At 38.3% G+C, this 26,909-nt stretch overlaps 1 protein-coding gene across 6 annotated transcripts in view; it reads left to right on the top strand.

The window, feature by feature from the left end:
* The window catches only part of LOC128206426 (oxysterol-binding protein-related protein 1-like), a 131,565-nt gene that overhangs the window by 13,535 nt on the left and 91,121 nt on the right, over window positions 1–26,909 (top strand). For all 6 annotated transcript variants that reach the window (XM_052908851.1, XM_052908846.1, XM_052908848.1 and 3 more), the window contains exons 13-17: window positions 1,233–1,320; window positions 3,814–3,920; window positions 4,477–4,654; window positions 14,819–14,957; window positions 21,996–22,071. In XM_052908851.1, coding sequence (XP_052764811.1) covers window positions 1,233–1,320; window positions 3,814–3,920; window positions 4,477–4,654; window positions 14,819–14,957; window positions 21,996–22,071 — 588 coding nt within the window. The remainder of the gene's footprint in view (window positions 1–1,232; window positions 1,321–3,813; window positions 3,921–4,476; window positions 4,655–14,818; window positions 14,958–21,995; window positions 22,072–26,909) is intronic.

Genomic DNA, 26,909 nt, shown 5'->3' with positions numbered 1-26,909 from the left:
TAACTTTCTCTTGTATGGACAGATTTTGAAATAACTTCCCACATGTTTTTGACATTTCAAGACGACATGTCGCATGCAAGAATTGTGTCCCTACCTCTAAGGTCAAGGTTGCACTAAGTGTTTGTTTACAATATAAGGACATAAGAGTGTAGGTGCTCAAATATAGGTGGTATTTTTTATGTTCAGAGGCATTTTAAAATAACCTGCCGTATGTATTTGACACGTTTCGGCAATGTTGCATTTGCAAGACCCACGCTGTATTGTTGTCAAGCATGGGAAGAGGAGTTTCAATCCTATGGCACAGACATAATGCAATGTGGTCTCGCAAATGCACCAGCTTTATTGGTTAGACATAATGCCAAAATAGTGGTCTTGCAAATGTGCCGCCCATGTTGGTTAGACATAATGCAATGGGGTCTTGCAAATGCACCAGCCATGTTGGTGAGACATAATGTCATGTAGTCATGCAAATGTGCCGCCCATGTTGGCTAGACATAATGCCATGGGGTCTTGCAAATGCACCAGCCATGTTGGTTAGACATAATGCCATGGGGTCTTGCAAATGCACCAGCCATATTGGTTAGACATAATGCAATGGGGTCTTGTAAATGCACCAGCCATGTTGGTTAGACATAATGCAATGGGGTCTTGTAAATGCACCAGCCATGTTGGTTAGACATAATGCAATGGGGTCTTGCAAATGCACCAGCCATGTTGGTTAGACATAACGCAATGGGGTCTTGTAAATGCACCAGCCGTGTTGGTTAGACATAATGCAACGGGGTCTTGTAAATGCACCAGCCATGTTGGTTAGACATAATGCAATAGGGTCTTGTAAATGCACCAGCCATGTTGGTTAGACATAATGCAATGGGGTCTTGTAAATGCACCAGCCATGTTGGTTAGACATAGATCCATGACTGTGGTCTTGCAAATGCACAAGCCATATTGGTTAGACATAATTGGACATTCCATTGCAATTTTCTTCCCTTTTTAATGTACTGACATAGGTCAATATCACATTCGGGGGCATTCATCACATACTGTGACAGCTCTTGTTTTGGTATAAATATTGTATCGTATTATTCAAGAACTGTAAGAGCAGTTATGTGTATGGCGGAAGAGTGCTGGCAGAATTTTCTGAAAAACTTTATCCAAGTTTGGTCCATTCTATAAGGAAGTTTGACAAAGTACAAAAAAGTAGAAAATGATTATTTATGTCCAATTTACAGGTAGCCCTGGCTCACAAAGATGTTTTAGAGCACCATGTCGGCCAGCTGTCCAATTTTGTAACCTCAGCCAACAACCTCACACAGAATAGTATGAAAAACACTCTTTATTTTGATTTTGATTGGATATGCGCCTTTTAAATGTTTTATTAACACTCTTTTTCTAGATGTTAATGCGGTATAAGCCATCATTTCAGGTTCTTTATAAGCATTTATGAGCATTGAAGATGTTCTAACAAACCGGTTATTCAATGACTTATATGTATTATCAATCCCAATCATTTCCTGCATGAAAGACATTTTAGCAAAGTGCACGTTTTCCCAGTTGCTAGCTATAATGAATGCTACCATGTTAGCACATGACCTCCCAAATGCTAGCTTGAATAAATGCACCCAGGTTAGCACATGTTTTCTCAAATGCTAGCTTTAATAAATGCATCTGTGTTAGCACATGTTTCCCCAAATGCTAGCTTACATTAATTCATCCATGTTAGCACACATTTTACCAAATGCTAGCTTTCTTAAATGCACCCAGGTAAGCTCATGGTTTATTAGTTTCCTAAATGCTAGCTTTAATGAATGCATAACAGGTTAGCAAAGTGCAGGGTTTTCAAAATGCTAGCTATTTTGAATGCATTACAGGTTAACACAGTACAGGGGTTTCAAAATGCTAGCTATTATGAAGGCATTACAGGTTAACACATTGCAGGGTTTTCAAAATGCTAGTTTTAATGAATGCATTGCAGGTTAGCACATTGCAGGGTTTCAAAATGCTAGCTATTTTGAATGCATTACAGGTTAGCACAGTGTAGGGTTTTGAAAATGCTAGCTATTTTGAATGCATTACAGGTTAGCACATTGCAGGGTTTTCAAATTGCTAGCTATTTTGAATGCATAACAGGTTAGCACAGTGCAGGGTTTCAAAATGCTAGCTATTTTGAATGCATAACAGGTTAGCAAAGTGCAGGGTTTTCAAAATGCTAGCTATTTTGAATGCATTACAGGTTAGCACAGTGCAGGGTTTTCAAAATGCTAGCTATTATGAAGGCATTACAGGTTAGCACAGTACAGGGTTTTCAAAATGCTAGCTTTAATGAATGCATTATAGGGTAGCACAGTGCAGGGTTTTCAAAATATTAGCTATTTTGAATGCATTACAGGTTAGCACAGTGCAGGGGTTTCAAAATGCTAGCTTTAATGAATGCATTACAGGTTAGCACAGTGCAGGGGTTTCAAAATGCTAGGTTTAATGAATGCATAACAGGTTAGCACAGTGCAGGGTTTTCAAAATGCTAGCTATTATGAAGGCATTACAGGTTAGCACAGTGCAGGGGTTTCAAAATGCTAGCTTTAATGAATGCATTACAGGTTAGCACAGTGCAGGGGTTTTAAAATGCTAGCTTTAATGAATGCATTATAGGTTAGCACAGTGCAGGGGTTTCAAAATGCTAGCTTTAATGAATGCATTACAGGTTAGCACAGTGCAGGGGTTTCAAAATGCTAGCTTTAATGAATGCATAACAGGTTAGCAAAGTGCAGGGTTTTCAAAATGCTAGCTATTTTGAATGCATTACAGGTTAACACAGTGCAGGGGTTTCAAAATGCTAGCTATTATGAATGCATTACAGGTTAACACATTGCAGTGTTTTCAAAATGCTAGCTTAAAGGTATGCATTACAGGTAAACACAGTGCAGGGGTTTCAAAATGCTAGCTTTTATGAATGCATTACAGGTTAGCACAGTGCAGGGGTTTCAAAATGCTAGCTTTTATGAATGAATAACAGGTTAGCACAGTGAAGGGTTTCAAACTGCTAGCTTTTATGAATGCATTACAGGTTAGCACAGTGCAGGGTTTTCAAAATGCTAGCTATTTTGAATGTATTACAGGTTAGCACAGTGCAGGGTTTTCAAAATGCTAGCTATTTTGAATGTATTACAGGTTAGCACAGTGCAGGGGTTTCAAACTGCTAGCTTTAAATTATGCATTATAGGTTAGCACAGTGCAGGGGTTTCAAACTGCTAGCTTTAAATTATGCATTATAGGTTAGCACAGTGCAGGGGTTTCAAACTGCTAGCTTTAAATTATGCATTATAGGTTTGCACCTTGCAGGGGTTTCAAACTGCTAGCTTTAAATTATGCATTACAGGTTTGCTCAGTGCAGGGGTTTCAAACTGCTAGCTTTAAATTATGCATTACAGGTTTGCACAGTGCAGGGTTTTCATCCAGTCTTATTGAAATAAAGTCAATAAAAATAAAGTCTTTCAGAAATTATAATATCACCAGTGGAATATGTACATTACAAAAATGGATCATGTAAGGCAATGCCTTAAGATGTTTTATGAACACCGGCCCTGGGCACATGAGTTCAATTGCTTTTTACCAGGTCGCTTTTTACTGGATACTCAACTCTTTTTTTGTGAACATCATACAATGAAACATGCATAGTATAATGCTGTTAAGACTACTTGTTTCATTTTCATTGTGAAATAAATAAGTTTTAACTTAATTACAATGCTGGGGATTTTTGTTTGTAAATTGGTTATGTTTTTGACTTTGGTGAAACTTACAGCTTCTGAATTTCAGACAATGTCGACAAGTTGACAGCAGAATTAGAGAAGACAATAACGTATTCCCGTGACATGTACAACACATTGTCAAAGTGCCTTATCATCTATATGCAAGAAGAACAGGTTTAAATTACCCATTTACCTATTTATTTAGGCTTTTCAGATTTTTTTTGCCCCCAATTTTATTTTGATTTACCGGTACTTCTTTTTGAAGATCAGCATTTTAATTGTCACATGTCAGATTAAACAATATTTCAATGTTAAATCATTAAGAATAATGATTACTTGTAGTTAATACATTCAATAAAAAATAGCAAAAAGGGACAAATGTAGATAATCAAGTAATTTGAAGGTGCCAATGTATTTGACAAAATATTGTATGATCTAGAATTTTGGATGAAAAAAGTTGATGTCACAATCTGAATTGAAGGGTTTACTTGCAAAGTTTATAGTCTGGGTCTGCACTGACCAATTAAACTGTTATGATTATCTACTTATGAAATAGATATTATTACAATTCAGAACTATTGATTCAGAAAAGCAATTATACATCATCTTGGTTAATAAGATGCTGCTCGGTATTTTATATCTAGAAAGCATACCAGTCATGTTCTGGTAGGTTCTTTCAAATCTAACACCTATGTTACCTCTGTCATGCATGTTTTATTTTATTTTTCAGTACCGAGAAAAAGAACAGCATGAGTTAAAAGAAAAGAACAGAATACTGGAAGAATCATTACATGCCCTGGCAATTGAACATCATGAACTGGAGCGTTCATATTCTCACAGCGTGCGGGCTAGGTCATTTTCATTAGATGATGAAGAGTTCTTCGACTGTGATGACGATGACAATATTGGTACCTACTTATTTTTAGCTTACATAAGAGCCACCATATTGTCTAAGCACTGGTGTTGTAAATGTTTGGGGCTGATACGTGCAATAGTGTCTACCTTTGTCTATAATAAGCTCAATAGTTTTTGAAAATAGTCGCTTTAAAGCTTTTGTTTGATGCTGTTAGACCTATTTGTAGAAACGCCTATTACTTTGCTAAAATATTTTTTGAGTGATAAAGGGACTGAGACAAAATGAAAGAGTGTTGTTATGAAAAAAAATGAAATCTTTTTGGGATAAGATACAAGCGGAAAGATATTTTTGTATTTGTTTTTGTAATTATAAATAAAAAATATTTTGTCATCTAAACTTTTAATCAATATTAGATCTGCATTATGAATAATATTTTTTTTTATAACAACAAAATTTGAATTGAAAGATTAGTTTAAGGTTGATTAAAGGAATTTATGTACATGTAATTCCCATAATTCACATGCTTTCTACACTTAGTGGTACCGAAATGTGGCCGTATTTGTGGCAGTATGGTTCAGGAAATACAACTGTGGTGCCTATAGATAGCAGTAATGATAGTGGTGCCTATAGATCACAGTTATAATAGTGGTGCCTATAGATCGCAGTAATGATAGTGGTGCCTTTAGGTGGCAGTATGGTTCAGGAACACAACTGTGGTGCCTATAGATAGCAGTAATGATAGTGCTGCCTATAGATCACAGTAATAAAAGTGGTGCCTATAGATCGCAGTTATGATACTGGTGCCTTTAGGTGGCAGTATGGTTCAGGAACACAACTGTGGTGCCTATAGATAGCAGTAATGATAGTGGTGCCTATAGATCACAGTAATAAAAGTGGTGCTTATAGATCGCAGTTATGATATTGGTGCCTACATGTGGCAGTATAATTCAGGAACACAACTGTGGTGCCTATAGATAGCAGTAATGATAGTGGTGCCTATAGATCACAGTAATAAAAGTGGTGCCTATAGATCACAGTAATGATACTGGTGCCTTAAGGTGGCAGTATAATTCAGGAACACAACTGTGGTGCCTATAGATCACAGTAATAAAAGTGGTGCCTATAGATCACAGTAATAAAAGTGGTGCCTATAGATCACAGTAATGATACTGGTGCCTTTAGGTGGCAGTATAATTCAGGAACACAACTATGGTGCCTATAGATCACAGTAATAAAAGTGGTGCCTATAGATCGCAGTAATGATACTGGTGCCTTTAGGTGGCAGTATAATTCAGGAACACAACTGTGGTGCCTATAGATAGCAGTAATGATAGTGGTGCCTATAGATCACAGTAATAAAAGTGGTGCCTATAGATCGCAGTAATGATACTGGTGCCTTTAGGTGGCAGTATAATTCAGGAACACAACTGTGGTGCCTATAGATCGCAGTAATGATAGTGGTGCCTATAGATCACAGTAATGATACTGGTGCCTTAAGGTGGCAGTATAATTCAGGAACACAACTGTGGTGCCTATAGATCACAGTAATAAAAGTGGTGCCTATAGATCACAGTAATAAAAGTGGTGCCTATAGATCACAGTAATGATACTGGTGCCTTTAGGTGGCAGTATAATTCAGGAACACAACTATGGTGCCTATAGATCACAGTAATAAAAGTGGTGCCTATAGATCGCAGTAATGATACTGGTGCCTTTAGGTGGCAGTATAATTCAGGAACACAACTGTGGTGCCTATAGATAGCAGTAATGATAGTGGTGCCTATAGATCACAGTAATAAAAGTGGTGCCTATAGATCGCAGTAATGATACTGGTGCCTTTAGGTGGCAGTATAATTCAGGAACACAACTGTGGTGCCTATAGATCGCAGTAATGATAGTGGTGCCTATAGATCGCAGTTATAATAGTGGTGCCAATAGATCACAGTTATAATACTGGTGCCTATATGTGGCAGTATGGTCCACAGAATTGATAGTGGTACCTATAGATCGCAGTAATGATAGTGATGCATATAGATCGCAGTAATGATAGTGGTACCTATAGATCGCAGTAATGATATTGGTGCCTATATGTGGCAGTATGGTCAAGAGTCACGATAGTGGTTCCTAGACGTCACAGTTATGATAGTGGTTCATATAGGTGCCAGTATTGGTAGTGATTCATATAGGTGCCTGTATTGGTAGTGATTCATATAGGTGCCTGTATTGGTAGTGATCCATATAGGTGCCAGTATTGGTAGTGATCCATATAGGTGCCAGTATTGGTAGTGATCCATATAGGTGCCAGTATTGGTAGTGATCCATATAGGTGCCAGTATTGGTAGTGATCCATATAGGTGCCAGTATTGGTAGTGATCCATATAGGTGCCAGTATTGGTAGTGGTTCATATAGGTGCCTGTATTGGTAGTGATCCATATAGGTGCCAGTATTGGTAGTGATCCATATAGGTGCCAGTATTGGTAGTGATCCATATAGGTGCCAGTATTGGTAGTGATCCATATAGGTGCTAGTATTGGTAGTGGTTCATGAAGGTGCCAGTATTGGTAGTGATCCACATAAGTGCCAGTGTTGGTAGTGATCCATATAAGTGCCAGTATTGGTAGTGATCCATATAGGTGCCAGTATTGGTAGTGATCCATATAGGTGCCAGTATTGGTAGTGGTCCATATAGGTGTCAGTATTGATAGTGGTCCATATAGGTGCCAGTATTGGTAGTGGTTCATATAAGTGCCAGTATTGGTAGTGATCCATACAGGTGCCTGTATTGGTAGTGATCCATATAGGTGCCAGTATTTGGTAGTGGTTCATATAGGTGCCTGTATTGGTAGTGGATCATATACGTGCCAATATTGGTAGTGGTTAATATAGGTGCCTGTATTGGTAGTGGATCATATAGGTGCCTGTATTGGTAGTGATCCATATAAGTGCCAGTATTGGTAGTGATCGATATAGGTGCCAGTATTGGTAGTGATCCATATAAGTGCCTGTTTTGGTAGTGATCCATATAGGTGCCAGTATTGTTTGTGGTTCATATAGGTGCCAGTATTGGTAGTGATCCATATAAGTGCCAGTATTGGTAGTGATCGATATAGGTGCCAGTATTGGTAGTGATCCATATAAGTGCCAGTATTGGTAGTGATCGATATAGGTGCCAGTATTGGTAGTGATCCATATAAGTGCCAGTATTGGTAGTGATCGATATAGGTGCCAGTATTGGTAGTGATCCATATAAGTGCCTGTTTTGGTAGTGATCCATATAGGTGCCAGTATTGTTTGTGGTTCATATAGGTGCCAGTATTGGTAGTGATCCATATAAGTGCCAGTATTGGTAGTGATCGATATAGGTGCCAGTATTGGTAGTGGTTCATATAAGTGCCAGTATTGGTAGTGATCCATATAAGTGCCAGTATTGGTAGTGATCGATATAGGTGCCAGTATTGGTAGTGATCCATATAAGTGCCAGTATTGGTAGTGATCGATATAGGTGCCAGTATTGGTAGTGATCCATATAAGTGCCTGTTTTGGTAGTGGTTCATATAGGTGCCAGTATTGGTAGTGATCCATATAGGTGCCAGTATTGGTAGTGATCCATATAGGTGCCAGTATTGGTAGTGGTTCATATAGGTGCCTGTATTGGTAGTGATCCATATAGGTGCCAGTATTGGTAGTGATCCATATAGGTGCCAGTATTGGTAGTGATCCATATAGGTGCCAGTATTGGTAGTGATCCATATAGGTGCTAGTATTGGTAGTGGTTCATGAAGGTGCCAGTATTGGTAGTGATCCACATAAGTGCCAGTGTTGGTAGTGATCCATATAAGTGCCAGTATTGGTAGTGATCCATATAGGTGCCAGTATTGGTAGTGATCCATATAGGTGCCAGTATTGGTAGTGGTCCATATAGGTGTCAGTATTGATAGTGGTCCATATAGGTGCCAGTATTGGTAGTGGTTCATATAAGTGCCAGTATTGGTAGTGATCCATACAGGTGCCTGTATTGGTAGTGATCCATATAGGTGCCAGTATTTGGTAGTGGTTCATATAGGTGCCTGTATTGGTAGTGGATCATATACGTGCCAATATTGGTAGTGGTTAATATAGGTGCCTGTATTGGTAGTGGATCATATAGGTGCCTGTATTGGTAGTGATCCATATAAGTGCCAGTATTGGTAGTGATCGATATAGGTGCCAGTATTGGTAGTGATCCATATAAGTGCCAGTATTGGTAGTGATCCATATAGGTGCCAGTATTGTTTGTGGTTCATATAGGTGCCAGTATTGGTAGTGATCCATATAAGTGCCAGTATTGGTAGTGATTGATATAGGTGCCAGTATTGGTAGTGATCCATATAAGTGCCAGTATTGGTAGTGATCGATATAGGTGCCAGTATTGGTAGTGATCCATATAAGTGCCAGTATTGGTAGTGATCGATATAGGTGCCAGTATTGGTAGTGATCCATATAAGTGCCTGTTTTGGTAGTGATCCATATAGGTGCCAGTATTGTTTGTGGTTCATATAGGTGCCAGTATTGGTAGTGATCCATATAAGTGCCAGTATTGGTAGTGATCGATATAGGTGCCAGTATTGGTAGTGGTTCATATAAGTGCCAGTATTGGTAGTGATCCATATAAGTGCCAGTATTGGTAGTGATTGATATAGGTGCCAGTATTGGTAGTGATCCATATAAGTGCCAGTATTGGTAGTGATCGATATAGGTGCCAGTATTGGTAGTGATCCATATAAGTGCCTGTTTTGGTAGTGGTTCATATAGGTGCCAGTATTGGTAGTGATCCATATAAGTGCCAGTATTGGTAGTGATCCATATAAGTGCCAGTATTGGTAGTGATCGATATAGGTGCCAGTATTGGTAGTGATCCATATAAGTGCCAGTATTGTTTGTGGTTCATATAGGTGCCAGTATTGGTAGTGATCCATATAGGTGCCAGTATTGGTAGTGATCGATATAGGTGCCAGTATTGGTAGTGGTTCATATAAGTGCCAGTATTGGTAGTGATCCATATAAGTGCCAGTATTGGTAGTGATTCATATAAGTGCCAGTATTGGTAGTGATTCATATAGGTGCCAGTATTGGTAGTGATTCATATAGGTGCCAGTATTGGTAGTGGTTCATATAAGTGCCAGTATTGGTAGTGATCCATATAAGTGCCAGTATTGGTAGTGATTCATATAAGTGCCAGTATTGGTAGTGATTCATATAGGTGCCAGTATTGGTAGTGATTCATATAGGTGCCAGTATTGGTAGTGGATCATATAAGTGCCTGTATTGGTAATGATCCATATAAGTGCCAGTATTGGTAGTGGATCATATAAGTGCTAGTATTGATAGTGGTTCATATAGGTGCCAGTATTGGTAGTGATCCATATAAGTGCCAGTATTGGTAGTGATCGATATAGGTGCCAGTATTGGTAGTGATCCATATAAGTGCCTGTTTTGGTAGTGATCCATATAGGTGCCAGTATTGTTTGTGGTTCATATAGGTGCCAGTATTGGTAGTGATCCATATAAGTGCCAGTATTGGTAGTGATCCATATAGGTGCCAGTATTGGTAGTGGTTCATATAAGTGCCAGTATTGGTAGTGATCCATATAAGTGCCAGTATTGGTAGTGATCGATATAGGTGCCAGTATTGGTAGTGATCCATATAAGTGCCTGTTTTGGTAGTGATCCATATAAGTGCCAGTATTGGTAGTGATCGATATAGGTGCCAGTATTGGTAGTGAGCCATATAAGTGCCAGTATTGGTAGTGATCGATATAAGTGCCAGTATTGGTAGTGATCCATATAAGTGCCTGTTTTGGTAGTGGTTCATATAGGTGCCAGTATTGGTAGTGATCCATATAAGTGCCAGTATTGGTAGTGATCCATATAAGTGCCAGTATTGGTAGTGATCGATATAGGTGCCAGTATTGGTAGTGATCCATATAAGTGCCAGTATTGTTTGTGGTTCATATAGGTGCCAGTATTGGTAGTGATCCATATAGGTGCCAGTATTGGTAGTGATCGATATAGGTGCCAGTATTGGTAGTGGTTCATATAAGTGCCAGTATTGGTAGTGATCCATATAAGTGCCAGTATTGGTAGTGATTCATATAAGTGCCAGTATTGGTAGTGATTCATATAGGTGCCAGTATTGGTAGTGATTCATATAGGTGCCAGTATTGGTAGTGGATCATATAAGTGCCTGTATTGGTAATGATCCATATAAGTGCCAGTATTGGTAGTGGATCATATAAGTGCTAGTATTGGTAGTGGATCATATAAGTGCCAGTATTGATAGTGATTCATATAAGTGCCAGTATTGATAGTGGTTCATATAGGTGCCAGTATTGGTAGTGGATCATATAAGTGCCTGTATTGGTAGTGATCCATATAAGTGCCAGTATTGGTAGTGATCCATATAGGTGCCAGTATTGGTAGTGGATCATATAAGTGCCTGTATTGGTAGTGATCCATATAAGTGCCAGTATTGTTTGTGGTTCATATAGGTGCCAGTATTGGTAGTGATCCATATAGGTGCCAGTATTGGTAGTGATCCATATAGGTGCCAGTATTGGTAGTGATCCATATAAGTGCCAGTATTGGTAGTGATCCATATAGGTGCCAGTATTGGTAGTGATCCATATAGGTGCCAGTATTGGTAGTGGTTCATATAGGTGCCAGTATTGGTAGTGATCCATATAGGTGCCAGTATTGGTAGTGATCCATATAGGTGCCAGTATTGGTAGTGATCCATATAAGTGCCAGTATTGGTAGTGATCCATATAAGTGCCAGTATTGGTAGTGATCCATATAGGTGCCAGTATTGGTAGTGGTTCATATAGGTGCCTGTATTGGTAGTGATCCATATAGGTGCCAGTATTGGTAGTGATCCATATAGGTGCCAGTATTGGTAGTGATTCATATCGGTGCCAGTATTGGTAGTGATCCATATAGGTGCCAGTATTGGTAGTGGTGCATATAGGTGTCAGTATTGATAGTGGTCCATATAGGTGCCAGTATTGGTAGTGGTTCATATAGGTGCCAGTATTGGTAGTGATCCATATAAGTGCCTGTATTGGTAGTGATCCATATAGGTGCCAGTATTGGTAGTGGATCATATAAGTGCCTGTATTGGTAGTGGTTCATATAGGTGCCAGTATTGGTAGTGGTTCATACAGGTGCCAGTATCGGTAGTGATCCATATAGGTGCCTGTATTGGTAGTGGTCCATATAGGTGCCAGTATTGGTAGTGGTTCATATAAGTGCCAGTATTGGTAGTGGTTCATATAGGTGCCAGTATTGGTAATGGTTCATACAGGTGCCAGTATCGGTAGTGATCCATATAGGTGCCTGTATTGGTAGAGGTTCATATAGGTGCCAGTATTGGTAGTGGTTCATATAAGTGCCAGTATTGGTAGTGGTTCATATAGGTGCCAGTATCGGTAATGGTTCATACAGGTGCCAGTATCGGTAGTGATCCATATAGGTGCCTGTATTGGTAGAGGTTCATATAGGTGCCAGTATCGGTAGTGGTCCATATAGGTGCCAGTATTGGTAGTGGTTCATACAGGTGCCAGTATCGGTAGTGGTCCATATAGGTGCCAGTATTGGTAGTGGTCCATATAGGTGCCAGTATTGGTAGTGGTTCATATAGGTGCCAGTATTGGTAGTGGTCCATATAGGTGCCAGTATTGGTAGTGGTTCATACAGGTGCCAGTATCGGTAGTGATCCATGTAGGTGCCTGTATTGGTAGAGGTTCATATAGGTGCCAGTATCGGTAGTGGTCCATATAGGTGCCAGTATCGGTAGTGGTCCATATAGGTGCCAGTATCGGTAGTGGTTCATACAGGTGCCAGTATCGGTAGTGGTCCATATAGGTGCCAGTATTGGTAGTGGTTCATATAGGTGCCAGTATCGGTAATGGTTCATACAGGTGCCAGTATCGGTAGTGATCCATATAGGTGCCTGTATTGGTAGAGGTTCATATAGGTGCCAGTATCGGTAGTGGTCCATAAAGGTGCCAGTATTGGTAGTGGTTCATACAGGTGCCAGTATCGGTAGTGGTCCATATAGGTGCCAGTATTGGTAGTGGTCCATATAGGTGCCAGTATTGGTAGTGGTTCATATAGGTGCCAGTATTGGTAGTGGTCCATATAGGTGCCAGTATTGGTAGTGGTTCATACAGGTGCCAGTATCGGTAGTGATCCATGTAGGTGCCTGTATTGGTAGAGGTTCATATAGGTGCCAGTATCGGTAGTGGTCCATATAGGTGCCAGTATCGGTAGTGGTCCATATAGGTGCCAGTATCGGTAGTGGTTCATACAGGTGCCAGTATCGGTAGTGGTCCATATAGGTGCCAGTATTGGTAGTGGTTCATATAGGTGCCAGTATTGGTAGTGGTTCATATAGGTGCCAGTATTGGTAGTGGTCCATATAGGTGCCAATATTGGTTGTGATCCATATAGGTGTCAGTATTGGTAGTGGTTCATATAGGTGTCAGTATTGGTAGTGGTCCATATAGGTGCCAGTATTGGTTGTGATCCATATAGGTGTCAGTATTGGTAGTGGTTCATATAGGTGTCAGTATTGGTAGTGATCCATATAGGTGCCAGTATTTGGTAGTGGTTCATATAGGTGCCTGTATTGGTAGTGGATCATATAGGTGCCAATATTGGTAGTGGTCCATATAGGTGCCAGTATTGGTAGTGATCCATATACAGGGTTCGAATTTAACTTTGAGGAGCACTTGCAAAATTTTGCGAGTGCATTTTGAGGCAACTCGCAAAATGAAAAATCAACTTGCAATTTTATTAGTTGCTTTATTCCCTTATAATATTGTCTAATTGAAGTAGAAATTTACACTTAAGACATATTATGAATATTAAAAAATATCAATCTTGAGTTACTCGACTACTAGAACTTGTTGATGGCTTATTCTATTTGGGGGGTAGGGAAAGACTCATCTGATGCTGGCAGCTTTTTGATAACAAAGCTGTCCAATAATTTGACATTGTTCACTTTGTATATTTACCCTCGCCATCGGGTAATTTTAAATACCCATTCGACAAGCACGCTACAGATTTCATTAAGTCTGTAAGTATTAAAATCAATAACATTATAAATTTGAAATAAAAAAAAAGCAACAGTAAATGTAGCGTGGATACTTTGGACCATGAAATATATCGATCGACGAAGTCTATTCGTTTTGACAGCTGGGCGAAAATATATTCAAAGGATGATGGGGTTTACATATATAGTGCGCGAAAGCGCTAAATTTAGCCAATGATTGAGCTAGGTGATTACGTCATTCGTATTCACTTTGTATAATGCACGCCTCGGAGCATCCCGGAAAGATTCGAGAAAAAACTCGGCCTTTTCCGTATTTGTTCTATTTTTGAAAACTTACTAGAGCGTGACTCCGTACTGTCTTCTTTATACTGGTAGTGCAAACATGCCACTTATAGGCTGTTAACACTCGACTACGTAGCGGAATTAAGTTCATGTTTATTCTACTTTCCTTTTAACATTTTGTGGTCAAGAAAAAGCCACTCGCAGAATTTTGCGAGCTTGAATAAAAGTCACTCGCAATTTGTAAATGTCGCTCGCATTTTGCGAGTATGCGAGTCTAAATTCGAACCCTGCCATATAGGTGTCAGTATTGGTAGTGGTTAATATAGGTGCCTGTATTGGTAGTGGTTCATATAGGTGCCAGTATTGGTAGTGGTTAATATAGGTGCCTGTATTGGTAGTGGTTCATATAGGTGCCAGTATTGGTAGTGGTTAATATAGGTGCCTGTATTGGTAGTGGATCATATAGGTGCCAGTATTGTTAGTGGTTCATATAGGTGTCAGTATTGGTAGTGGTTCATGAAGGTGCCAGTATTGGTAGTGATCCACATAAGTGCCAGTGTTGGTAGTGATCCATGTAAGTGCCAGTATTGGTTGTGGTTCATATAAGTGCCAGTATTGGTAGTGATCCATATAAGTGCCAGTATTAGTCAAAAACACAGTTGTGGTGCCAATATGTGGTAGTATGGGTCATAAACACAATAGCGATGTGATTTTAGGTTTATTGCATGAAGGATGAAATCATTTAGGACACCTTATTTTGTATATGTTATAAGTTTATATTAAAAAGTAAAAACATCACTATCCTGACAAAAACAGTACATTGTTATACAATTCTGCTTCAGATATTCACCTCCCATTGTCATTACCCATGGACAGGCGATCCATGGTGTCAGACATGTCCTACCAGTCTTGCCAATTTGACCTCAACACAGCCGACAGTGAGAATAAGCCAGTTAACTACCAATTGCAGCTTGGTGGAAGGTACAATTAAAGCATTTCATTGAATTTAATCATTTATATTTTTCGGAAAAGAGAATTTTGAAAGTTATAATTTTCCCTTTCAAAATAGATACTCCCTTCAAGCATGAAAAAGGTTCTTGTGTTTGATTTTGCCTTAGTCATATACATGTAGCTTATATTGAAATAGTTATTTAATATGTAAGAACAAGTCATATTTTTATCTCGACTATTCGAAGAATAGGTGGGCTATACAACTCGCCCTAGCGTCGGCGTCCGGTTAAAGTTTTAGGGCAAGTTGGGATTTTCACTTATAAGTCCAATACCCTACATTCAATTTACTTAATACTTCATGCAGTTGTTCATGGCCATCACATGATGAGGTTAGATAACTCCATATTATTCTTTACACAGATTATGGCCCCTGATTGACTATGGAACTTAGGTTAAAGTTTTAGGGCAAGTTGGAATATTTAGTAATAACTTCTATATCCTTTGTTCAATTGACTTAATACTTCACACAGTTGTTCAGGACCATCACACAATGAGGTTTCATAACTCCATATTATCCTAAATACAAGTTATGGCTCCTGATTTGACTATGGAACTGACAGGTTAAAGTTTTAGGGCAGGTTAAAGTTTTAGGGCAAGTTGGGATTTTCACTTAAAACTCCAATACCATTTATTCAATTGCCTTTATACTTCACACAGATGTTCAGAGCCATCACATAATGAGGTGAGATAACTCCATATTATCTTTTATACAAATTATGGCCCCTGATTGACTATGGAACTTAGGTAAAAGTTTTAGGGCAGGTTGGGATATTGTTTAATAACTTCTATACCCTTCATTCAATTGACTTAATACTTAACACAATTGTTCAGGACCATCACCCAATGAGGTTACATAACTCCATATCCTTAATACAATTATTGCCCCTGATTGACTTAGGTTAAAGTTTTAGGCAAGTAAAAGTTAAGGGCAAGTTGGGATTTTAATAAAAAAAATTCTATACCGTTCATTAAATGCACATAATAAAATTCAAAATTATTCACAACAATCTTACAACAAAAAACATAACTCTGTTTTAAGCCTAAATACAAATTATGGCCCTTGAATTTTTTATTTTTTTTAATTTCCTTTGAAAGGCATATTTGTATATTCTTAACCACATTTTCATAATGGGAAATCAAGTTATTTGAATGACTTGCATCATTGTTTGGGCGGGCTGGTGGGAGGGCAGCATCAAAGTCACCTTATGTATCGAATAATTTTAGTTAGGTTTGACATAAAGAGACCAAACTTGGTATTATTACATCGTTATTGTATTCTAAGTCAAAGCGGCGTAGTCGAGTGCGCTGTCTTACGACGGCTCTTGTACTAATAGTTCTAGAAAATTAAACAGTGCAGCAAAAATACGCACACAAACAATGAGGGTGATCTTGTGAGCAAGTTGTCCGCCTCTAAGCCAAGGGGTTTGGGTTCCAGCCCCACTAGTGGTCTAGTGATAAAGGTGTCCGCCTCTAAGCCAAGGGGTTTGTGTTCCAGCCCCACTTAGGGTACTTGTTAGCAGCCTGTCAATGGACACCAGTAGTGGTTTCTACCCAGGAAACATATTCAAGCATGATTTTATAAACTATCAGTTCTCGTTACAATCAAGGTTAATGAAATGTGTATAATCTACACTAATACGCATTTGGGAATTTTATCACTCAATGAACATAATTTGCTGAAAGAATCACCTTAAGAGTAGATAACATGAAATTGAAGGATGGCATTATGAAATACACATGTGCCTTCACAAAAGAAACAACTCTCATGTTTTATAACATGATGCTGTCATTATATAAGACAGATACATAATTAAGGCATGCTTTTTAGCACCTAGTTTTGGGAAATAGCTACTAAGACATAGAAAAGATTGAAAATGCACTACGAAAGGACATTCAAACTCAATATTAAATTCAAAACTCTTTAAAATGGTTACATATATTAAAAATGCACACTGTCTGATTATTTATAATAATCATGGCCAGACTTGAAATAATCTTTGTTTACCCCCCCCCCCATGTCCAAGGTATGGATCGGTCAGTCAATGAATAGTTTTGTAGAATAGTCTGTACCTACAAATTTGGATCTCTGGGCATTTGATGCATAGGCTGATCATATTTTGGTCAAGCTATGTATTCTTTATTTAAAATTATGAAGTAGGTTTTATTATTATGCCCCCTTTTGAAAAAAGTGGGGTATATTGTTTTGCACATGTCGGTCGGTCGGTCGGTCGGTCGGTCGGTCTGTCTGTCTGTCGGTCGGTCGGAATACCAAATGGTTTCCGATCAATAACTTGAGAACGCTTTGACCGAGGGACCTCATACTTGGTATGTGTATTGGTCATCACCAGCAGATGAACCCTATTGATTTTGAGGTCAGTGGGTCAAAGGTCAAGGTCAGTGTGACCTTTACATGAAAAACGGTTTCCGATCAATAACTTGAGAACGCTTTGACCCAGGAACCTCATACTTGGTAGGTGTATTGGTCATGACCAGCAGATGAACCCTATTGATTTTGAGGTCAGTGGGTCAAAGGTCAAGGTCAGTGTGACCTTAACATGAAAAACGGTTTCCGATCAATAACTTGAGAACGCTTTGACCCAGGGACCTCATACTAGGTAGGCTTATTGGTCATGACCAGCAGATGAACCCTATTGATTTTGAGGTCAGTGGGTCAAAGGTCAAGGTCAGTGTGACTGTAAGCTGAAAAAAGGTTTTCTGATTGTCCATATTTTATTTAAGTGTCCAAATCCTACTAACAATTTGGCTCCCAAGGGGGCATAAATGTTTCACTAACATCTCTTGTTTTTTAAAATGTCAGATTGTACATGCTTAATATATTTGACATAAATAGAAACGTAAATTACCTTGAAAGTTATCCTGGGTTCCATTTTTCAACGTAGCTCTGTATTTCTAGGTAACATCATTTTGACTAGAAGAACTGTTTCCATTTTTTCATCACATTTTAAAAATGAAATTACTTGGGCCTCGCCGATATTTTTCGAGTCATTAAAGGGAGCATTGCAAATCAGTATTGGTGTGTATTATTGTAAATTCTGACAGGCTCTTGATCATCACAAATTAGGTTCATATTGTTTTAGCCTTGGTCTTTTCTTTTCGCTTTTTTCAGCAATAGAGAACACAGTTTTGTGTTGTTAAATTTTAGGTGGTAACATTAAAGCTGCACTCTTACATATTGACAGGTTTGGCATTTTTTTTTTATCAAAATGCAAATCAGTCAGATAAGATGACTCACAATAGAACATAACTCAATAATTCTTCTTTAGGTTAATATTTTGTTCAAATCTTAGTAATGCAAATCATTTATAGTTGTTACCCCTTGAATTCAATCCAACACCTGCAATCAGAGAGAAAAAATAAATAAACTGCTCAGCGATTAATGTATATTCTGCTGGTTTAGAATTTTGCTATCTTCCAGCCTTTAAGCAAAGGGATTGCATGAACAGTATGGCTATTTTCAAAGTGAGTAAAATATCTTAGGAGAATCATGACATCCATTTTTATTACTTTAATCAATTGGAATTGATTTTTTTAAGGAAATGTATGGTTGTGTATACGTGGAACGCTAGAAATCCCTTTTTTCAGTCTGAAGTTCGTCTTTTTACATTGAAATGTATATGGAAATTAAATAGTAGTCTGTAACCTATAAACATACATACATTATTTTCATGAAAGAAGATTATTTCAAACACATTCCAAGGAAAACATCCGAAAAGTCCGCATGTGAAAATGTCAATGAAAGATGCTGACGTAGATTAGGAAACATCCTGGAGTTACTCAGAATTGTCGGTGATCAACAATATCTATGGATACTTCATGAATTATTGTGTTGGAATTGCTTACTATCATGAGTCTATATTCACTTTGAGTTTTAAGAGTTATGCAAATGTACATCGGTTTATTATTTGATAGTTCTCTACTTGTTGACGCAGTTTTCTAGTTTAAATTATATAAAGTAAACCGTGTGATGACAGGTTTTGATCTGTGACTGTATCAACAAAAATAATTTTCCTAAATTGGACGAATGAAAGTGATTGATCTCGGACTTAAAGCTGTCAGTGTTGAAAATTGTTTGGTGACTACTGGTGCAAACTAATTCTTAGCTAAATATAGATATCTGTAAATAACAGATGCTTGAAAACAAAATAAAATATAACAGGTTGACATATTCAGAACATGTGATTTGTAAGAGTTTTAAAAGGAAAGAAATCAGATACAGAGATAATGGCAGAATCTGTTAGAGAAGAAAATATGGAGAAAGCCTTTAAATACAGGTGAGTTAAATCCCGGAACAACCTATTTTCGACCACCCCCTGAAAATAGGTAAAACACTTCTATTTTGCATCACATCCAGTAAAAATAAGGTCCAATTTTTAACCTGTCAGAAAACATCATTTGAAAAAGAACTGGAATGCTATTTTTTTTTAAAAACTTCAGTTTTACTTGAAACAACACCAGTTAGTCACTTTTAATTAATGCCAAATTAAACCCTTCATTTAGAATGATTCACATTTAAAATACTTCTTTAAAAGGAACCTGTTCAAATAGCTCCCAAGTCAAATATCCCCCATTTTGGTCAAATAGCCCACACACTTTTGGTCAAATTTTGGAAAAAATTGGTCGAAACGCCCCCAATTTGGTCAAAATGCCCCCATTTTAGTCAAATAGCCCCCACTCCTTTTTTATGCCCTCCGAAGGTGGGCATATTAAAATCGCACCATCCGTCTGTCCGTCCTTCCGTGTGTCCGGCTCAATAACTCGTGTCCGGGCTGTAACTTGCCCTTGTATGGACAGATTTTAAAATAACTTGCCACATGTGTTCGGCATACCAAGAGGACGTGTCGCGTGCAAGACCCGTGTCCCTACCTCTTAGGTCAAGGTCACACTTAGTGTTTATTCACAATAAAATGCTGCATATAAGGACATAGAGTATAGGTTGTCGTGTCTGGGCTGTAACTTTCCCTTGTATGGACAGATTTTAAAATAAATTGCCACATGTGTTCCACATACCAAAACGACGTGTCGTGTGCAAGAACCGTGTCCCTTCCTTTAAGGTCAAGGTCACACTTAGGTGTTTATTCACAATGGAATGCTGCATATAAGGACATAGAGTATAGGTTGTCGTGTCCGGGCTGTAACTTTCCCTTGTATGGACAGATTTTAAAATAACTTGCCACATGTGTTTGACATACCAAGACGACGTGTCGCGTGCAAGAACCATGTCCCTACCTCTAAGGTCAAGGTCACACTTAGGTGTTTATTCACAATGGAGTGCTGCATATAAGGATACAGAGTATTGGTTGTGATGTCCAGGCTGTAACTTTTTCTTGTATGGACAGAATTTAAAATAACTTGCCACATATGTTCGACATACCAAGACGACGTGTCACGTGCAAGACCCATGTCCCTACCTCTAAGGTGAAAGATACACTTAGTGTTTATTCACAATGGAATGCTGAATATAAGGACATAAGAAAGTAGGTTGTCAAGTATGGGTGGTATTTTTTATGTTCAGAGGCAATTTAAAATAACTTGCCATATGTATTTGTTTGATCTTTAACTTTTCATGTACTGACATTGTTCATAGGTCAATGTCACATTCGGTGGCATTCGTCACATACTGTGACAGCTCTTGTTTTAATTTATAATTATATTTGAAGTTAAGTTGTAATATTTTATAAACTGAATTCAAGACATAACATTTGTTGACAATTAAAATGTTTTAAAATATATTAAAATTATTTGCACATATTAAAGACTTATTAATTAGAGAAGATAGGGCATCTAAATTATCTCATTGTGCAATAATCCTTTAATGAAATATGGTATATTGCTTATTCTAAAATTAATGAAATTTATGTACAGGTAACTATATTAAATTATAATTGGGCTTTCACACAGCTTTTTTCTTAACTGTAAAATTTCCCAATTTCGGCATTTTCACGACGCAAAATTTCCCAAAATGTCTAGGGTCTTTTTCCCAAAATGGGCAGAAAAAGCCCTGGTGCTGTGCGTAAACTGTCCAGTGGACTGTCCTCGTTGCTTTTATAGAATGCAACTCTGGGTGCATTCCTTTGCCCCTCTTGTGATGATAAGTAACTATAAAGTGACTGTATGGCAAATATGTAAACATTAAATTACTTTTTTTTAAATAAATTACTTAAAACAGTTAAAACAAGTAATACAAATATAAATGAAAAATATTGTGCACAAAATTTTGTTGTGAAGTATAGTTAAAGGTCATGGTCAAAAGCAGGTTGTATTTAGGTCAAATACAACATGTTGACAGCCACCATTTTGGATGCGTAATGTAAACAACAGACGATTAAAACAGATTATATTTTTTTGTTTTTTTTCAAAGATGAATGATTGCTTTAAATGGTACACACAAACAATTATGTTTAATAATCTCTTATTTATGATTGAAATGAAAATAATCCTTAGGCGGTCGAAACAGGTTGAAACCTAAAGAGATTAGAAAATTAAACGAGTATTTGAATTTTTTATTACAACACAATAGCAATGTCTTACCAAATTATATTGGATCTGTGAGTATTATGATACTCAGTTGATCTGTGATATTCTATGATATAACTTAGATTTGGTTATAAAGTGGGTATCTTTACGCAAGCAGCTAGAATTGATGCAATCCACAGGTCAACAGACTTATTTATTTTCTACCTCGGAAATGTTTTTAAAATTTAAAGCATAAATAGGATGACAAAAATACACTATATTTTTCACATTATGTCAGGTGTCCCTATTTTATGTCTAAACCATGCGATATTTTTGAAGGAAATCAAACATGTATCAAGTAAAAAAGATTATAAGACGTGAAATGAGGAATGGCAACTTATTATATTATATAATTACTTATTGACAACTGCTAATAGAAGGTCTTCAAAGAAACTACAGTAAAAGAACCACTTCAGTGTTATAAACATGTGTAGTTACTTCATAAGACTTTTTATGTGATACAATTTTTTCCAGGACGGATCTTCCTGTCCCAATGTTTGACAGGAACGACTTCAGTATCTGGAGCATCTTAAAACAATGCATTGGCAAGGTGAGTCTCGTGTCACATGTAGGTGGCTTGATACAACTATAAATATGTTGAGGGTGAAAATGGTCTAGTGGCTCAGTTGTCAGCTCTCTCACAAGCATGTTACAACTATTTAAATACTAAATACATGACAAGGGTTGTATAACACGCCGTTTGTCTTTTTATGCCCCTTTTTGAAAAAAGTGGGGTATATTGTTTTGCACATGTCGGTCGGTCGGTCGGTCTGTCTGTCGGTCGGTCGGAATACCAAATGGTTTCCGATCAATAACTTGAGAACGCTTTGACCGAGGGACCTCATACTTGGTATGTGTATTGGTCATCACCAGCAGATGAACCCTATTGATTTTGAGGTCAGTGGGTCAAAGGTCAAGGTCAGTGTGACCTTTACATGAAAAACGGTTTCCGATCAATAACTTGAGAACGCTTTGACCCAGGAACCTCATACTTGGTAGGTGTATTGGTCATGACCAGCAGATGAACCCTATTGATTTTGAGGTCAGTGGGTCAAAGGTCAAGGTCAGTGTGACCTTAACATGAAAAACGGTTTCCGATCAATAACTTGAGAACGCTTTGACCCAGGGACCTCATACTAGGTAGGCTTATTGGTCATGACCAGCAGATGAACCCTATTGATTTTGAGGTCAGTGGGTCAAAGGTCAAGGTCAGTGTGACCTTAACATGAAAAACGGTTTCCGATCAATAACTTGAGAACGCTTTGACCCAGGGACCTCATACTAGGTAGGCTTATTGGTCATGACCAGCAGATGAACCCTATTGATTTTGAGGTCAGTGGGTCAAAGGTCAAGGTCAGTGTGACTGTAAGCTGAAAAAAGGTTTTCTGATTGTCCATATTTTATTTTCTTATATAGTAGACAGTAGAAATTTATATGTCACTAAATGCATGAGTTGAAGTATCAGTTTTCAGTGAACATCTAGTTTAATTATGCCCCCCTTCGAAGCAGAGGGGTCAGTGGGTCAAAGGTCAAGGTCAGTGTGACCTTAACATGAAAAACGGTTTCCGATCAATAACTTGAGAACGCTTTGACCCAGGGACCTCATACTAGGTAGGCTTATTGGTCATGACCAGCAGATGAACCCTATTGATTTTGAGGTCAGTGGGTCAAAGGTCAAGGTCAGTGTGACCTTAACATGAAAAACGGTTTCCGATCAATAACTTGAGAACGCTTTGACCCAGGGACCTCATACTAGGTAGGCTTATTGGTCATGACCAGCAGATGAACCCTATTGATTTTGAGGTCAGTGGGTCAAAGGTCAAGGTCAGTGTGACTGTAAGCTGAAAAAAGGTTTTCTGATTGTCCATATTTTATTTTCTTATATAGTAGACAGTAGAAATTTATATGTCACTAAATGCATGAGTTGAAGTATCAGTTTTCAGTGAACATCTAGTTTAATTATGCCCCCCTTCGAAGCAGAGGGGTTATATAATTGCTTTGCACATGTCGGTCGGTCTGTTGGAAGACCAAAGCTTGTCCGAGTGATAACTCAACAATTCCCGGACCTATGGTCATCAAACTTGACATGAAGATTAGGTATGACCAGTAGATGACCTGCCTCATATGCATCCAATGACAAATCAGCTGTCATTTCAGTCCATGCATATTTCATTCAATTGTCCAAATATTTCTGGCAACTTGTTTAAAATTGCAATAAAGTATTATAATTGTATTAGAACTTGGTGCTGTCTTTGTTTCATTGTTATATTACCGATATAACATGAGAGAAATATGACCAGTTTCATATACCCCCGTAATTTACACTGTTGAAATCTTTTTATTCTAAGACAATTGAATTGTTTCCTATAAAATGCATTTCCCTTACATCTTCAAAATGATCAGTATTTTCTGTAAGCTACAAACTTGATGCATATAAAAAAAACATGATAATAGATTATGTCATAATGTATGCAACACTTGCAAAATTGAGTTTAATAGTTAATTTTGTTAGATGATGTACTTATACATTGTGTGACAGCCATCTCCACTTTTATATATTTCTGACATTAAATATTATATATTTATGACTTTTATCTGCACAAACCTTTACAGTGTAAATAAGAGATTCTTAATAAATCAATGTGTTCTGTATTATGTCTCCCCCTCTCTGGGGGAGACATATTGTTTTTGCCCTGTCCGTCAGTCCGGTAGTCCGTCAGTCCGTCTGTACGTCACACTTCGTTTCCGATCGATAACTGGAAAACCGCATGACCTAGGATCACCAAACTTGGTAGGGAGGTTGGTCGTGAGGTGTAGAGGATCCCTATTGTTTTTGGGGTCACTAGGTCAAAGGTCAAGGTCGCGGCGACCCCCAATATAAAAAACATTTCTGCTCAAAATCTTGAGAACGGTTTGACCTAGGTTCACCAAACTTGGTAGGGAGGTTGGTCATGAGGTGTAGAAGATCCCTATTGTTTTTGGGGTCACTAGGTCAAAGGTCAAGGTCGCGGCGACCCCCAATGTAAAAAACATTTCCGCTCAATATCTTGAGAATGGTTTGACCTAGGTTCACCAAACTTGGTAGGGAGGTTGATCATGAGGTTTAGAAAACTCCTATATTTTGGGGGGTCACAAGGTCAAAGGTCAACGTCGCTGTGACCTCTAATGTAAAAAAATATTTCCGTGCAATATCAGGAGAATGCTTTGATCTAGTTCAGGGTTGTTTTTGTAAAATCAGACTGAGTTCAATTATAGTAAATGTGAATGGTATGTAAGGCAGAAATGTTGAAAATCTCCTCATGTCAGATGTCACTTATGATTTAATGAGTTATGACAGTACATGTACATGTTTGTACATCTTCAATCATAATGAAACAAAGATATATGTAGCACACTTCAACATGATTGAATCATGGTTTTGGTCATGCACTTATGGTTTTTATGCTCCGGAGGGGGGCATATTAAAATCACAGTGTCCGTCTGTCCAACTGTCCGGCTCAACTTCTCGTGTCAGGGCTATAACTTTCTCCTGTATGGACGGATTTTAAAATAACATGTCACCTGTGTTTGACATACCAAGACGATGTGTTGCATGCAAGACCCATGTCCAAACCTCTAAAGTCAAGGTCACACGTACAATGTAGTGTTTATTTACAATGGAATGCTGCATATAAGGACATAGTGTATAGTTTGTAGTGTCCTGGCTGTAACTTTCCCTTGTATGGACAGATTTTAAAATATCTTGCCACATGTTTTTGTCATATCAAGACAACGTGTAGCTTGCAAGACTGTGGTGGTATTTTTTTAATGTTCAGAGGCTATTTAAAATAACTTGCCGTATGTATTTGACATGTTAAGGTGATGTTGAATTTGCAAGACCCAAGCTGTATTGTTGTCTCTAGTGTCAAGCATAGATGTGTTTCAATCCTATTGCACAGACATAATGTCATGTGGTCTTGCAAATGCACCAGCCATGTTGGTTAGACATAATGCAATTGATGCAAATGCACCAGCTTAATTGGTTAGACATAATGTCATGTGGTCTTGCAAGGCCACCAGTCATATTGGTTAGACATAGTGTCATGTGGTCTTGCAAGGCCACCAGTCATATTGGTTAGACATAGTGTCATGTGGTCTTGCAAGGCCACCAGTCATATTGGTTAGACATAGTGTCATGTGGTCTTGCAAGGCCACCAGTCATATTGGTTAGACATAGTGTCATGTGGTCTTGCAAGGCCACCAGTCATATTGGTTAGACATAGTGTCATGTGGTCTTGCAAGGCCACCAGTCATATTGGTTAGACATAGTGTCATGTGGTCTTGCAATGCCACCAGTCATATTGGTTAGACATAGTGTCATGTGGTCTTGCAATGCCACCAGTCATATTGGTTAGACATAGTGTCATGTGGTCTTGCAATGCCACCAGTCATATTGGTTAGACATAGTGTCATGTGGTCTTGCAAGGCCACCAGTCATATTGGTTAGACATAATGCTATGTGGTATAGCAAATGCACCAGACATGTTGCTTAGTCATAATGCCATGACTGTGGTCTCTATTTGAACTATTGTTCGAAGGTCAATGTCACATTCGGGGCATTCGTTACATACTGTGACAGCTCTGTTAATTTTATAAAGTCTGAATGCAATAATCGTTATTGTGTCTCAAGCCTAATTATGCCCCCCTTCGAAGAAGAGGGGTATATTGCTTTGCACATGTTGGTAGGTCGGTTGGTCCGTCGGTAGACCAAAGCTTGTCCTTGGGCCTGACCAGTAGATGACCCTTTATTGATTTTTAGGAGTCTTTGGGTCAAAGGTCAAGTTCACAGTGACCTTGAATATGAAAATGTTTTGATTGATAACTGGATAATGCCTGCACCCATGCCCCTCAAACTTGACTTGGGTTGCGTCTGACCTGTAGATGACCCCTTATGATTATAGGGGTCATCAAGTCAAAAGTCAAGGTCACAGTGACCTTGAATGAAGAAATCTTGTCTGTGTGATAACTTGACAATGCCTGCACCCATAGCCCTCAAACTTGACTTGGAGGTTGGGCCAGACCAGTAGATGACCCCTATTGATTTTAGGGGTCAAAGGTCAAGATCACAGTGACCTTGAAAGCAAACTCGATAATTTTTGGACATATGGTCATCAAACTTGACATGAAGGTTGGGCCTGACCAGTAGATGACCCCTCTTCACTTTGGGGGTCATTGGGCCATGGTTAAGGTCACAGTAACCTTTAACGCAAAAAAAATAACAAATTTTCTCCCAGTGATATCCCAACAATGCCTGAACCTATGATCATCAAACTTGACATGGAAGTTTGGGCTGACCAGTAAATGACCCTTATTGATTTTAGGAGTCTTTGGGTCAAAGGTCAAGTTCAG

The sequence above is a fragment of the Mya arenaria genome, chromosome 10 (genome assembly GCF_026914265.1).
Source record: "Mya arenaria isolate MELC-2E11 chromosome 10, ASM2691426v1".
Taxonomy (NCBI): domain Eukaryota; kingdom Metazoa; phylum Mollusca; class Bivalvia; order Myida; family Myidae; genus Mya; species Mya arenaria.
Note: the sequence above shows the minus strand (reverse complement) of the source record. Positions and strands in the feature narration are given on the sequence as shown.